This window comes from Argiope bruennichi, chromosome 8 (assembly GCF_947563725.1).
Source record: "Argiope bruennichi chromosome 8, qqArgBrue1.1, whole genome shotgun sequence".
Taxonomy (NCBI): Eukaryota; Metazoa; Arthropoda; class Arachnida; order Araneae; family Araneidae; genus Argiope; species Argiope bruennichi.
The window spans coordinates 120,634,131-120,649,371 of NC_079158.1; the positions used below are offsets into that span (position 1 = coordinate 120,634,131).

Sequence of the window (15,241 nt, forward strand, 5' to 3'; positions counted from 1 at the left end):
TTTTTCCTGGAGGTGCATTTGTAATAAGAAAATAAAGAATTATACAAATAAGTTTGTTACAATTTTATTAACAAATGTATTAATCATCTAATATGCTATACTCTCAACAGTGACATCAGTGAATGAAACTATTTGATTTTATCAATACAAAGTTTGTTTTCGGAATATTCATATATGAAAATTAGTTCTTCTTGAGAAGGTCGACAAAGTCAAAATCTTTGTCAGCAATGTTCAACATCAAGGCATTAGCATTTATATACACTCTGTTCTGGGAATTGGCAATCTAATAAAAGAAAAAAAAAATAATAAGTACAAAATGAAATAAAATTGTTCAAATTTTAGATTTCATTCATAGTATACAGAATATTAATGGTTTAACAAGAAACATAATTTAATTAGATCTTTGAAATTAAAGTACTTTTTTAAAATATATCATACTCTTTTCATGTCTATCCTTTAATAGAAAAGTTCAATGACTATTATGAACAAAACTGACAAAATTCATCCTTCATAAGCAAACATGTGAACAAACAGATACATTACTAAAACCTAAATGAACTATTTCAATTATCTTTTTATCATCTCAGATAAAATAAAAACACATTACAACTTACTTATTACGTAATACATGTTTTCTTATTTCCAAATCATGAAAAATTGAGAATTAAATAAAGTAATGCCATCAGATTACTAAAGAGTGCAATCATAGTATTAGTGGTTCTTTGGTAGGAAGGGGGGGGGGAGGATGTTTGCAAAGCACAGTCAATTGGAAAAAAGACTACTTAAACCAATCTGTATATATATGCCTTGCATTTAATTTTGATTTATGTTTACAGCATCAGCATAAACTTAAAAACTGATACCAAGATTCATAAATCAAAGAACCACTAAATCATCACATTTTTTTCATCATTTGGCATACATACAGGAATGTGATAGCAGGGAAACATATATAAGCAAAAATTATTTTAAAAACTAGTATTTTTCTAGATATGTCTACTTGATAGATTTAAATTGAACACACACAAACACATTGTATGAAATAAAACAAACATCATAAACAGGGTGCAGTTATTAAAAAATAACATACAGCATAATTCAAAATGAATATAATGATTACAAACAGCTATAACTATTTAATGAAAAAAATGTATTGATAAGATTTACACATAATGCAGATGGAGCTACAAAATTTTGTATACATACGTCAGCGATGTTCTAAGGGACTTCCCTTGGTCACATGGACAGCATCTAGACAGTAGTCCATTTCACGCTATATATTCTGAAGCATGTCTCCAGTCACCGACGCAAGCTCATTACAAATGTATACTTGGAGTTCAATTGTTTTGGGAATGGAAAGCATATACATTTATATGTACTCCCATGGGAAGCATTTGGAAAGCACACACACGTGTATGTGTTCTTATGGGAAGCAAAGTTCTCATTTGTAATGCGCTTGCAGCGACGTCTGAAGACATGCTTCAGAATGTATGGCGCGAAATGGACTGTCTGTGTGACCAAGGGAAATCCCATAAAACACCTCTGACGTATGTATACAAAATTTTGACGTTCTGTCTACATCATGTGTTAATCTTATCGATAAATTCTTTTTCATTAAATAGTTATACCCATTTGTAATTGCTATATTCATTTTGAATTACCCTGAATAAATCATTCTTAATTATGAACAGAAAAATATTTATCGAATATTACTGATTCATTCCACAATCTATGAAATTTTTAATTCCTAAATATTCCTTAATGCTATTAATAATAAGGAATGAAAAAGGAGACACCACAATGAAAATAAAAAGGAGACACCACAAATATGTAAGTGAGAAAATTTCTGACAGAGTAAGTAGATTTGCTTTTTTTTTTGCTTTTCTGCTAAGTAGTATTGACTGGTTAATTGTTCTACTTCCAAATGATAGAATGTACCTTCTGAGGAAGAAGTAAATGCACGAACATAATAATAGGGACTATTTCATATGGTTCCAAGTACATCCATGTAATTGTGGAAGGAAATCAGCCTTCTAATTTACTTGGGCACCATGAAAGATGGAGGTGTGTGTGTGTGGGGGGGGGTTATCCCCCCCCTCAATTTGTTAATTGTATGGACTTTCTACAAACAGTTTTTTTTTCTGTAATAATCCCAAAGAACTTAAATTCTTTGCAACTATCACTTATGAAATTAGACATCTAGGTAATCTTAATCCCACAACAGAAAACATTACATATTAATGTAATATATATATATATATATATGCTTTTTTGTTTTAAAATATCTTTAACAAAAAAAAAAAAGCATATCAATAAATAGTCAGTATATGTCTACTTATGATTCATTGAAATATAATTTCTTACAACAATAGCTATTTTTAAACAACAATTTATGACAAATAATAAAAACACGTTAACTCTTTTTTTTCATTTGATCTATCCATTTTCAGTCACCTGTTGATGATATTTAGAATATTCAAAGTTTGGATTTTTAATTAAAATGATTTTTAATGCATTTTTCTGCAAGAATTTAATCAGATTGCTATGCTAATGAATTTTAACTAACAGAATTATGAATCGCTAAATGAAATTACATCATCATATTTAAATCTCCATTACATGGTGCCCATCTCAGATGATTTGGGTGTATCTTATTGTGCACATTTGCATTGTCCTTTTTAGTTTCCTTGGTATAATTTTAAGGAGTGTAGACTAAAATTTTGGTATCAATCACTCATTACCATGGAATCAAAATCAAATTCCAACCTCTCAGATTGTCAAGCTGAAAGATGTATTTTTTAAAATTTTATTACTTTTTAACTACATATAATAAATTTCATACTTCTGCTTGTTAACTATGCAAATTGTTCACATTTTCTGAATTTTCACCAGAAAATAGTGAGCTGTCAAAATTGGTGCTTTTTTTTTTCATTTTATAAGAGCTTCAGTTAAGTACAATACTTGATATAAGAAATTTTTTGGGACAAAAAAAAAAAAAAAAAAAAAAAAAAGCAACTTCCAGATTTCTGTAATTATAAAATTTGAGAATGTAGAGAAAGAAAAGGGGTAAAAAAAAAAAAAAAAAAAAAAAAAAAAGCTTCCATGCCTAATAGGAGACATGTAAGATAAAGCATAGAGCTTGACAAAAAATATTAATTAAACATGCCATATTCAATAATGATAACTGCACACAATGAAGAAAGGCATTAAGTAAAAAGACCTTTAAGATTTATCATTAGATTAGAATAATAATTTCATAATTTATGGTTATAATTATTCAATATCTCCTAACCATTACACTAAAATAATTATTGCAAATAAAAAGAACTTATATAGCTAAAAAAATGCAAATAAAATTATCATATATTGAGAATAAATCATTTCTTGAAAGCATCATTTTATTACTTCCTCAATGAGATTTATTAGAAAAGAACACAAAATACAAGAATTCAAACTTCATTTCCTGTAACTTTTTTAACTATGAAAATTTCAAAGCCTAGATCTTTATTGTATCTGGAAATATTGTAGTAAACTTTTTTTTTTAAACTGAATATTTCAAGCTATATTTTTTTATTATATAATTTTGTAAATTATATAACTATATAATTTTACTTTTTATGACATTTATTTCAAAAATTACAAGAAACTTTTTCATGAGGTTTCAGTGATAATTTTAAAAGTGCATCACTACTGCTAAAATGATTAAACAGAACTGAATGTGCATGCACACAAGCATCCCTTATTTAACCTGATATGACAAAGCATTGTACCTAATACTAAATACCAGAACAGAAATACAAGTGATTATGAAGAATAACCAACAGCAATAGAGCAGAAATAACTTTAAACGTCTTATCATATTCATAAATGGCAGATAAAAAAAAAAATTTGGAATCTATAATATACATTAAATGATGCAAAATGTGACAATTTCTCTTAAAACCTATAACAATAGTCAGACTTTAATGGAAATTATTTTAAATATCTTCTTGTCCATAACAGCTACTCAAAGATATTTAATATAATCTCTAAATTTGATTTTTAAGAAATTGAACCCCATTTCATTGAATGATATATTCATTGAATTTTTATATTAAACTAAAACTTTCATTCCTTTTATATAATTTAGATGGATATTACTTTAAATGTATTAGCGTTGTCCCGCCCCCCAATTTCTAAACAAAACACGAAAATCTTATTTGTAATTATGTGTATAATATACACACATTTTCTTTATTTTATATCACTTATATTTTTGACCACTATTATTATTCCTCTACCAGATGTCTAAGACGTTGAATATTATTTGTTTGGCAATTCTTAACCCTTCGAAATGTAGGATAATTGTGTTGCAGTTAGTAAAAGACTGACATTATAACTTAAAAAATTAAATATATTTTTTTTATTTGCTATTATAATTATTCACAATTTTCCTTCATTGTATTATGGGGGAAAAATAAATTTTCCCCCCAACAAGTTTGCAAGATATTACATCAAGAAATTAAAAATAAAAGTGAAACATTTTCGAAATTATTTCTATTTTCAATTCGAGATTTAAATAGACTTAAATGAATTTTAAACATGAAGGATGGGAAGAGGGGTGGATAGAAAGATATAAGATATATATTATATAAATATAATATATATATATAATATAGTTTAAATCAATCATTGATTTAAACTATAAGAGAAAATGTAGCTTAATGAATAGGTTACTCACAGTGCGAGCAATATTCTGAGCAGCTCGTAACTTTCTTAATTTCAAGTAACCAGGATTCTTAGAAATGGCATCTCCTAAGTGATCTCAGTTAAGGAAACAATATATGCATAGACACTATGATTAATATAGAAGTAAGCACATAAAAAGTTAACATGTAGGAGAAAATATAGCTAAACAATTTGAAAACAAATATGAAATTATTATGATGATTTAAGAGAATTTAAGTCAACACACACATGCATATATATAATGAAATAATTTTCCAGGCAAAAAGTCAATTCCTTTCAATGGTTGGCCAGAATGAAGTTCTAGCTTTATTTTTTCAGACATATTAAATCAGCACCATAACTATAAAAAAGACACAACTAATTACTGATACCCACAACTAATATTTCTGTGCATTGTTTCTTTTTTTGTACATTGTACTATAATATTGCTGTCAACAGAGATGAGACAAAACATATAATAACATGTATAACCTTGTAATCTTCAGTGAAAAACTTTTAGGTCAGGTGCTAACTACAAGTTCAATAAATAAATATTCGAGAATTTGTCAGTGCTATTAGGTTAAGAATTAAATAACACGATACAATCAAAACTGACTTCTGGGATCAAAAAGTGGTAGTTTGGTTTGGCAAACATCCTTTGAGTACATTTGACATATCAAAATGCCAAGCATTTGTTTAATTTTTTTCTTGAAACTAATTGCTTTAAATTAACACAATATCATATAGAAATATATATCTTGAATATGAAATAAATAAGTTCTTGTATTAAATGTATATCCTTTATATGCTCAAAAATTCAAAAGTGCTCTAAATCATGTAAAAATAAAAAAGTGCATAAAAAAACCCTTGAATGTCCTCTAGTTTAAATCTTTGCAAAAACAATCAAAATTTACAGACATAAAAATTGCAGATTACTGTACCAACACTTAAATCACACAAGCAACTATACTCCATAAATAATAATAATAATAATAAAAAGATTATGTAAACAAAAACAATGAAATAAGTTTAGTATTGCCAGTTAGTATCCATAAGCTTAGAATTTTAATCAACATTTTTTTAAATAAGAGACAAACAGATGAATTATACATCAACATTTTTTTAAAGTGATTTTATTTTTAAATATAGCAAATTAATGGTAAACCATTATCATTAAAACATTTCTAATTTGAGCTGACAAACTATTTAATAAAATTAATTATAATAAATAAAAATTACTAATCCATCCCATTTTTGGAAGAGGACATATAGTTTGGTATTATAGATAATACAAGGGATGAGGTGTCCACAAAATGATACATTAACTCTCTTAGAAAACAGAAAAATGATCACAAGATAAATCTTAGTTTTTCAATAATATAATTCTTCTAACTAAACAAAAATACCTAATAAATGAATATTAATAAATTGAAGACAAAACAAAAAGAGCTAAATGTTGTTTATTGTTTCTGCATGCTGTAAAATTATACTTATAAAGACAAGTAATACCTACAATATATACTGGCAAAGTCTTTTCCTTATTACAAAATAAGACCAATTAGCTACTTAAAATATTAATGAAATTTTTTTTGTCAGTATATAGTTCTATATAGTCAGTATCTAGTTTCTGCCAACTATTTATCAAATAGTTTGCAGAATTAGTTCAGAAATGTGACAAGGATTCAAAATATTCACGAAGGGGAGGAAGGGGCACAAAATATTTCTCAGCTCCATGATTTGCAATATGTCATCTTTATTGAAAGAGAATTTAAATGTTATGGACACTATCTTCTAGTTTACATGACCATAAAGTTTCCTCTCAATGGAGGTCCACAGTTTACAGATTTCTACACAAAACATTTCCTGGCATATAGATTAGAAGGGGTTAACTTTCTCATAGACTCCATGCCTCAGTGATATTGCATTCAATTTTTTCTTCCATGGAATTATATATAAGAACCTTTTCTATACAAGTGAAAGTGGTATTGAAACTGTGAAAGTTAAGATAACAGATATTCATCTACTGTTTCAGAACATGTAGAAAGAAATGAAATACTGCCTTGGAATCCTACAAAGTACAAAAGTAGAAATTTGTTAGATGATTCGATTTATTGCACATTCTGTTGCAGTATTTAAAATAAACAAAAATAAAATACATAAGTAACAATTTTTGGTGATAAATTTATGTGTATGGGGAAAGATTTGGCACTCATCTGTATATTACTACATTTAAAGCCATGAATTAAAAGGCTTTTTGTCTACTTTCATTTTTTTTTCAAATAAAAGTATTTTATATAAAAGGGAAAAAATTTCAATTATGGAAAAAGAAATCTAAATTCTTCCTCTTCATAAACAAAGCATCAAAGAACCAAACGTCATAATCGTCACACATGATTAACAAGATGGAATACACTTGCCAGGTAACTACAGAAAAACCTAATTAATGAGATTTCTTTCACATAATGAATTTATCTCATACTTTGCCTTTTACTTTGATTTCAATCAATAAGAACAAAAAGGTAAAGTGCCATCAGATTACTAAAGACTACATCATGGTATTAATGGTTCTTAAAAAAAAATAATAAAGAAAAAAAAAATGTCTGCAATGCACAGTCAATTGGAGAAAAAAGACTTCTTTAACCAATTTTTGTTAACATGCCTTGCAATTACTGTAGATTTATGTTTACAGCATCAATATTAACTTCTATAAAATGACACCAAGATTCATAAATCAAAGAACCATTAAAAATCATACAATTTTTATCATCATTTGGCAAAACAAGCTTCAAATAAAAATCGCAGTTTACAAAACATCAATCAGTTACCAATAAAGGAATCAACAAATTAAGCATATAAATATTGAAATAACTATAACATTCAAAATATTAAAATCTGCAGTTAGAAAACAATACACTTTGAACCATTTTAAAAATTGAAATTTATTGTTTTAAGGTTATCATTTCTAAAGTTTTCCTAAAGTAAAATAAAATTGTATAGATTAATAACATAATATTTGTTATGTTATATATAACATAACAAATGAGCATATTAAGCTAAAAATAACAATAAAGGAAGAAAAAAAAATAATTATAATTCATGTGGTGATTGAAAACCAAGAAAATTATGAAGAGCAAACTGCTCCCCTTATAAAAAAGGCCCACAACAAATAAAAACAGAATATTCCAAACTGACTTAATGCTCTAAGCAATAAAACTTTTTTTTAAAGATTTTCATATTAATTTAATAAGTAAATTATTTATGCATTATTAGGCATTTATATTATTCTTAAAATCTTAAAATTAAAATATTCTCAACAAACATACTAAATTATTTAATAAAAAAATCTATCACTTTTAAAGGAATTATTAAAAAGTTATTTAATCAGAACTTAAAGTTTGTAGATAAAAATAATAATTAGGTATTCAGAGGCTAAGAGGGTACTGGGCTGTTCAACTGATTTTAAAAAGACATTTCAATAAAATATAACAACTGCAAAATTTAACTAGAATTATTCTGCCACAGTGAAAAGCATTGACAGAAATTGCTTGCACATAAAATGAGCTGATAAAATATTTAATCACAATACATAATTTTAAAATTTAATGTAATAAAAATCAGAATATTTCATTATATTATAAATTACATAATTCTGAAATTGAACTTATTCACTATTGAAAGATATCAATTATGTAGAATCAAAATTTAACTAGAACAACAATAAATAATAAAAGAATGCATAGACATCTAGAATAAATTGTATTAAAATTTCAAAACTCTAATATAAAATAATAATAAAAAAATAACGATTACAATAATCTATTTTCCCAAGCATTAAACAAGTAACTAATAAAAATGTCTGATAATTAATAAATATTTCACAAATGAAAAACAAGAAATTCATAAAGGGCAAAAGGATATCATCTTAGCTACTTCTGCTTCACCTTCAGCCTGCACAATTTTTTGTTGACGCTCTTGCTTTGCTTGTTCTACAACAAAGGCAGCTCGCTGAGCTTCTTGTTGGGCAACCTTTAGGAATAAAGGCACAGCAATTAAAAATTTTAGATCATTGATTATTATAAAGGTATAACAAATGTTTTACCAATAAAACATTTGTTACAACTTCAAATAATTAACAATAAAATAATTTTCATTATCATAAAGTGGTATTCTCATTAAAAAAAAATTCTTCATATTTTCATTGTTAATTATTTCAAGAAATTTCAGATATAAAAATTCTTATTCTCCAATATGGTAATTGATTATGGCAATTGAATACTGATAAATATTCAGCTATTGATAATTTATTAACAAAATATTTTTAATATGAAGCTTCTAGCAATGAACAAAGATAAAAAACTCTAAATATATAAAACGCATAACTACATTAATATATTCAATACATATAAGGATTCAATGATTTCATGTTAAAAAACTAAAGCAATGGCATAGATGTTAAATGAAAAATGTCTTGAAACAGTATAAATGCTATATACAAATATTTTTCAATTATAAAGGTTATCAATAAGAAATACTTTAAATCAGTATTAATATACAAAGGTTGATTAAAATGTGATGAATTTTTTAGCTAACTTATAATAAATTAACTATATTAGCTATTTTATTTAGCTAACTTGTATTAAATTATTAAAAATAAATTAACAAGAAAATTATCACACAGACAAATAAATCAAATAGGTATGAAATCTGAAGAAAAATTAACAGATATACAATTTATATCTACAATACAATCTTATTTTTTAAAATTATCTTATTAAAATAATCAAAATGAGGGAGAAAATACCTGTTTAGCTTCAACTGCAGCAGTATATTCTTTACCAAAACTAAGTTCAGTAATAGACACATCATCTAAAATGATATTGAAGTCTCTCGCTCGATCAATTAGTTCTTTTCTAACAAGCAGTGATACTTGCTGACGTTGAGTAATTAGTTGAGAGGCATTAAATTTAGCTACAACACTCTTTAAAACCTGAATGAAAAAATTACAATTTAAAGATTAATAACACGTAAAATCTAATTACTGATGAAAATTAACAGGAACAGATAATTTAAAATAAATAATAGATACATTTAAAGCAAGATATTTCTTTGAATTTGATTAATTAAAAGTTTATGTTCATTTGTTTCCAATATAATCAATATATGAAAACGCATTACACATCAAAGGCATTTAATATGAAAACTGTAGAAAAACAAACACATTCTGTCTAGAATGATTTTCATAACTGTAACTGATTATGTGATGAGACAGACATTAAAATATCAAATATAATATGCTAAGATTTCAATTCAGTACTGGAAGACTTAGATACTATGCTGATATTGTACTTTTGATTTCAAATTTTGTCGACAAGTAGAAAAAGAGAATATTGCTAAACCGGTGAGTTTTAAACAATGAAAATAAATAGTACAAGTAGAGATTCACTTTAAATAAAACAAAATTGAATATAAACAATGAACTCAATTTATAAGTATTTAAAGCAATATTAATAACAGTTCTTTACAATTGCAAAGTTTGGAAATTTACTAAATCGCAAGAAAAATGAAATGGCTTCCAAATAACTTCTCCAGAAAGATTCCTAAATTATATTGTTCAAATAAAATTCCAAATAACAAATCATATAATAAAACTTTCGTCAAAACTATTTCCAGCAAAATTAAAAAATGGCGCTAGACATGTGTTTAAAAAGCCAGCAATACAATAATTGCAATGACATAAGTGTTGGATAGAAAAAGAAAGACTGCTTGTCATAAGGTGCAGAGTGACTATATTATATTTATATTATTCTGGATAATTGAGTCAGACATATGCTTAGGAGGCAGCATTAAACAGGATTAAAAGTGTGCAGCTATTGTGCCCATCTAGACGATTAAAACATGACAGCATAAAAAAAAAACTTTCCTTGTATTATGATACAGTTGTACAGTGTCGGTTTTCAGCAACAAAAGAGCCCCACAAGTAATTAAAAAAAATGGATTAGTAAAGAAGACATGACATAAATTCAGACTACACAAAAAGCTGACATTCATAAAATAAATTGACTCAAACAACCATCAAGAAATAAAATAAACATAGTTAATTGAACAATAACACAAATTTATGCAAAAAAAACAACAACCCCCAAAATATTAAAATTAGTATATTAAAGAGTATTGATTTCAAAAATAATAAAATTCGAATCCAAAAAAAAAAAAAAAAAAAAAGCGGAAATATGTCATGATTGGTAATTTATTTTATTTGAATGTTTCTGTCTTTCTGTGAATATTTTTTTATGAAAGAAAGCACTTTCATGAAATACAGCCTGATTGACTAGTTTAAAATCCACACAGAATACGGCCTAATAATCTTGTTTTGAAATACACAACTTAAAACCCTGTAGCAACATACCTAAATTACCATATTGAATTCTGTTAATATATACATATATTTATTTTAGCTTTAAATAAGACAATTTCTCCTTATTTTAATTTTCTAAAATATAAATTGCCCTTTTTATATGGACAAATACAATGTTGAAATCTCAGCATTCATATTATTCAATGGCAATGGAAACATTCTCAAATACTTGGAATCATATCCTGTTGCTGTCAAATTGTTTAATACATATGAAACGGTAGCATGTGCCTTAGGTTAATCTGTAACCACCTTTAACCCCATTTAAAAATGAAGCACTTTGTTTTCTCTGTATTTGCAGATCTAAATCTCACCTATTTAGAAAATCTCAAGGACACATGAAATAGCAAATGCAAGTTTTCTGAAATTACTAGGATTTTTTTAGCAAAAGGGAAAAGCTGGATTAAAAATTATGCTTGCAGTTTAACCTAATAATACTGATTTCAGTTGAAGTTGAAGTTTTAATAAAGTTCTTTTAAATTATGATAAAAGCACCAAGATTAAAACTGTAAAGTAAAACACTGTAAACAAAAATAAAAATATTTAAAATAGTAAATCTCATTTTAAAAAACTAATTTGTACTTTATAAATACTTGATATGAACTGTATTATATATTTTGGAAATTTACTGCTGGATAAGATGCCCAGAAATAAAAATATGAAATGCATTTTAAGACAGATTTTATAATATCTAACTTAATAGTACAAGACTTTTGCACACTGAACTTCATATATTTTTTAAGAAAATCAAACCTTATATTACATATATGTAGACTTATTTGTGTTATACACATTATACAATGATTTGCATTTGTAATACCCTGAGAAAATAAATTATTCTTCATTTTACTACCTTATTTTTTTTATTTTTTTGCACACGTGCGTGCTAGATTAGATCACAGACAAACAAGATAGTCAAAAGTCAAGAATAATTAGAAAAAAAAAGAGAAAAGATTTTAAATTATTATACCTCATTACAGATAGAAGGCAACACTCTTTCATCGTAATCAGTTCCCAGCATTCTATACATGTGAGGGAGGGTAAGACTATCGGGACGAGCTAGCACTCTCAAAGATATATTCACCATCTGAAGATCTACATTTACAAAAGTTAAAATAAAATTTAAAATTTCAAAAGCAAAAAACAAAATAAATAAAGATTAAGTTATGAAAATGAAAAATCAACACATTTTTATCTACCTTCGAATGAAATTTAATCATTAAATAGAAGAAAAATTTTATAATTCTAATCTCAAACACTTTCTCAAGTTGGTAGTCATTATCGTTTTAAAGTAAACAATCATAAATGCTCTCTATCATAAGAAAATCAATGCTAAATGTAGAATTAAAATGAATATTTACATTAAAAACTGAAGTTATGAATAAAAAATTATAAACGGCAGAATTATTGATATAATACATAAATTTAAGCATTTCATTAACGCAAATCAAATTTCTTAAATAAAATCTTTTAGGAGTAAATTAAAATGTATAAAAAATGAAAATCAAGTTTTAAAAACATTGTATCACCCATAAGTGTTAATTTTAAAACGGAGCAATGACAGCAAATTGAAGAAATAAATCTCTACAGACATATTTTTTCTTATCGCTAATTTATAACAACAATTACCTTTGCTACCAGTTGGAGAGGATATCTTGCGTGGTTTGGCTCTGATGTCATATATAATAGGATAGTGAAACCAGGGAATCCTATAATATACAAATCAATCATAATCATGTCATTCAAAGTATATATTGAGACTCATTTAATATTCTGAAATAGTACACAGCTGTCAAATAATAAGTTTAATGGAAATTCTAAATATATCAATCTAAAAATTCAATTAATAATCAAATGCTTCATTTTCAATTTTTTAAACCAAATTTCCATTGAAAATTCTATAGAGAAGCATCAATATATATTGTAGTTAAACATAAAATGCTCAAAATAAAATTCATACTAAAAAGGGAAAAAAATTACAGTAACTAAATAAATTATTTATTAAAGCATATATGATGTTCAAAGAAAAATATTTTAATAAATATAAAGATTTCAAGAAAATATCTTAATATAAAACATTTTAAAGGGGAGGAGAAGCAAGAAATTCTAAATAAAGGTAAAATTTACACAAACTAAAATGCACACAACAATGAATCAGAATTTTCTTATTTTAACAGTGTAAATAGTAGCAATTTTATAACAATCTTGGCAAAAAAAAACAAAAAAAAAAACAGTGATATAAATCTGTAAACCAAAGAAGCTTTTTTTTTTTTTGTAAATAATTATTTCAATTTAGTAAAATTTATATTTACCTAAAATGAAGGCCTTCACCATAAATGTCATTTTTCACTCCACCAATGCGACTAAATATTATAGCTCTATGACCACCATCAACTGAAAGAGGGGCAAAATATTCAATAAATTTTGAAATATAATCTTTTCTACAAATTAACTTCCTTGAAAATTCTGCAAAAAACATTTTAAAAAATCTTCTGGGAGAATTAAAATATCAAATAATAAACCAAAAAAATATATATATTTTTAACAATTGCATAAGATTCCAAGATTACATAATTAAAAAATTTCAGAAGTCAAAGATTTTATAACATATGATGCAATTTCTAAGAAGCAAGAATCCTTAAATAAAACATTTAAAAAAATCTAGCAATTTTATAATGGTTACAAGGCACAAATTAACCAAATGACAAATAACCAACATGTGTTAATTATACTTAATTAAATATAATACCCCTATGAAAAATTCAGAGGAAAATTGAACTTGCAATAATTCAGTTTTCGTATATCTTCTACATTTCAGCGAAACAAAACCAAAAAATTATTACTTTCTAAATGGTTAGTTTTGTTTTACAAATCAATTTTATTGAAATAACTATTAAAGTCAGAATAATGATTAATTTAAAAAATCAATAATCCCAACGATTAAATACCTCGGACAAAATTCAGTCTTAATGTTATGTTATTCATTTAAATTGCTTTCATGAGTATGAAAAATCTATAGCCTGCTAGATAGAGGAAAGAAATTCCTCTATCTAACAATAATAAATTTATTATTTTCACTTATGTGAAAAAAAAAAAAAAAAAAAAAAACATGAGCAAGGAATTTTATACATATTATTCAATTAAAAATTTTTAATATAAAAACTTTCGTTAAAATAAAGCCAGGCCTTTAAGTAACATTTTACAATTGAGAAAAAATACAGGTACAATATTAACACTTAGCTGTTAAACACCGGAACTAATAATTTTACATTAGTAAAAAATTGAGATGATGCAATGGTAACTATTACTCACGAAACTTGATAGACACACGGAAATGAGAGAAATTTTAAATTTTTACTTTAGAAAAAAGCTTGAAATCAACATTTTGAAAGAGAAAAATAAAAATAATAACTGTCTTATGTAACCATAAAGAAGTAATTTACCGGTGTACACAGATTGGGTAACTCCGTAAGCCAAGCCGCCAGCAGCAATTAAAAGCTTTAGTCCTGTAGCTAAACCACCACCTCCTTTGGGCAATCGACTTGCAAAATCTTTAAGTTGTTGAGACATTATTGAAAAAATAAATTTTTCAAAAGCTCAAAATTAACTTCAATATACTTTCTCACGTTTTCTCACTCTTTGGAGTTACCTTTGTGCAATGTTGCCATTAAGCAAATAATAATACGAAGAGTAATTTAAAAATAACGGACTAGAGCTGTAGATTTTGATTTTTTTTTTTTTTTTGAGCCAAAAAAAAAAGGTGAAAAATATAATGCGTGATTTGAAAATAAAGGAAGAGCTATGAAAGAAAAAAGAAAAGGAAGAGAGTGAAAGAAAAAAAAGGAGTTTACTAATAATAATGTATGAAAGATTATTACTATTAATCAAGTTGAAGATTAATAAATAATGGTTCTAATCGCCATTAAATTTTCAAATTTGTCCGCAAGACTTCTGAAATTTGCTATCATTTTAGAAATGGACAGAGTAGTAACGGTGGAGAGGTACAATTTTGTCTAAAACATTTAAAGTATTAAGTATCAATTAAAAAAAAAGAATGTTCTAGTTCCATTATTTCTGCACTGATACATAAAACAAACAAGTAAAAAAAAAATCGCAAAACGA

General features: G+C 25.9%; 1 protein-coding gene across 1 annotated transcript; it reads right to left on the minus strand.

The window, feature by feature from the left end:
- Positions 1-48: 48 nt before the first annotated feature.
- Positions 49-14,786, minus strand: LOC129980986 (prohibitin-2-like). The gene is made up of 8 exons (XM_056091551.1): positions 14,563-14,786; positions 13,432-13,513; positions 12,749-12,828; positions 12,090-12,214; positions 9,509-9,694; positions 8,626-8,733; positions 4,721-4,798; positions 49-283 (listed from the first exon to the last, which is right to left on the minus strand). The coding sequence occupies exons 1-8, from the start codon at positions 14,687-14,689 to the stop codon at positions 182-184; spliced, it is 888 nt and encodes a 295-aa protein (XP_055947526.1). The 5' UTR covers positions 14,690-14,786; the 3' UTR covers positions 49-181.
- Positions 14,787-15,241: the final 455 nt, after the last annotated feature.

What these genes read in the sequence shown, in the direction of transcription:
- LOC129980986 (XM_056091551.1), bottom strand. Translation starts at nt 14,689, where the DNA reads ATGTCTCAACAACTTAAAGATTTTGCAAGTCGATTGCCCAAAGGAGGT. An exon ending in CTCTCCAACTGGTAGCAAAG is followed by an intron (nt 12,215 to 12,748) that starts GTAATTGTTGTT and finishes TTGTAAATGTAG; the next exon opens with ATCTTCAGATGGTGAATATA. An exon ending in CTCAGAATATTGCTCGCACT is followed by an intron (nt 284 to 4,720) that starts GTGAGTAACCTA and finishes TTCTTTTATTAG; the next exon opens with ATTGCCAATTCCCAGAACAG.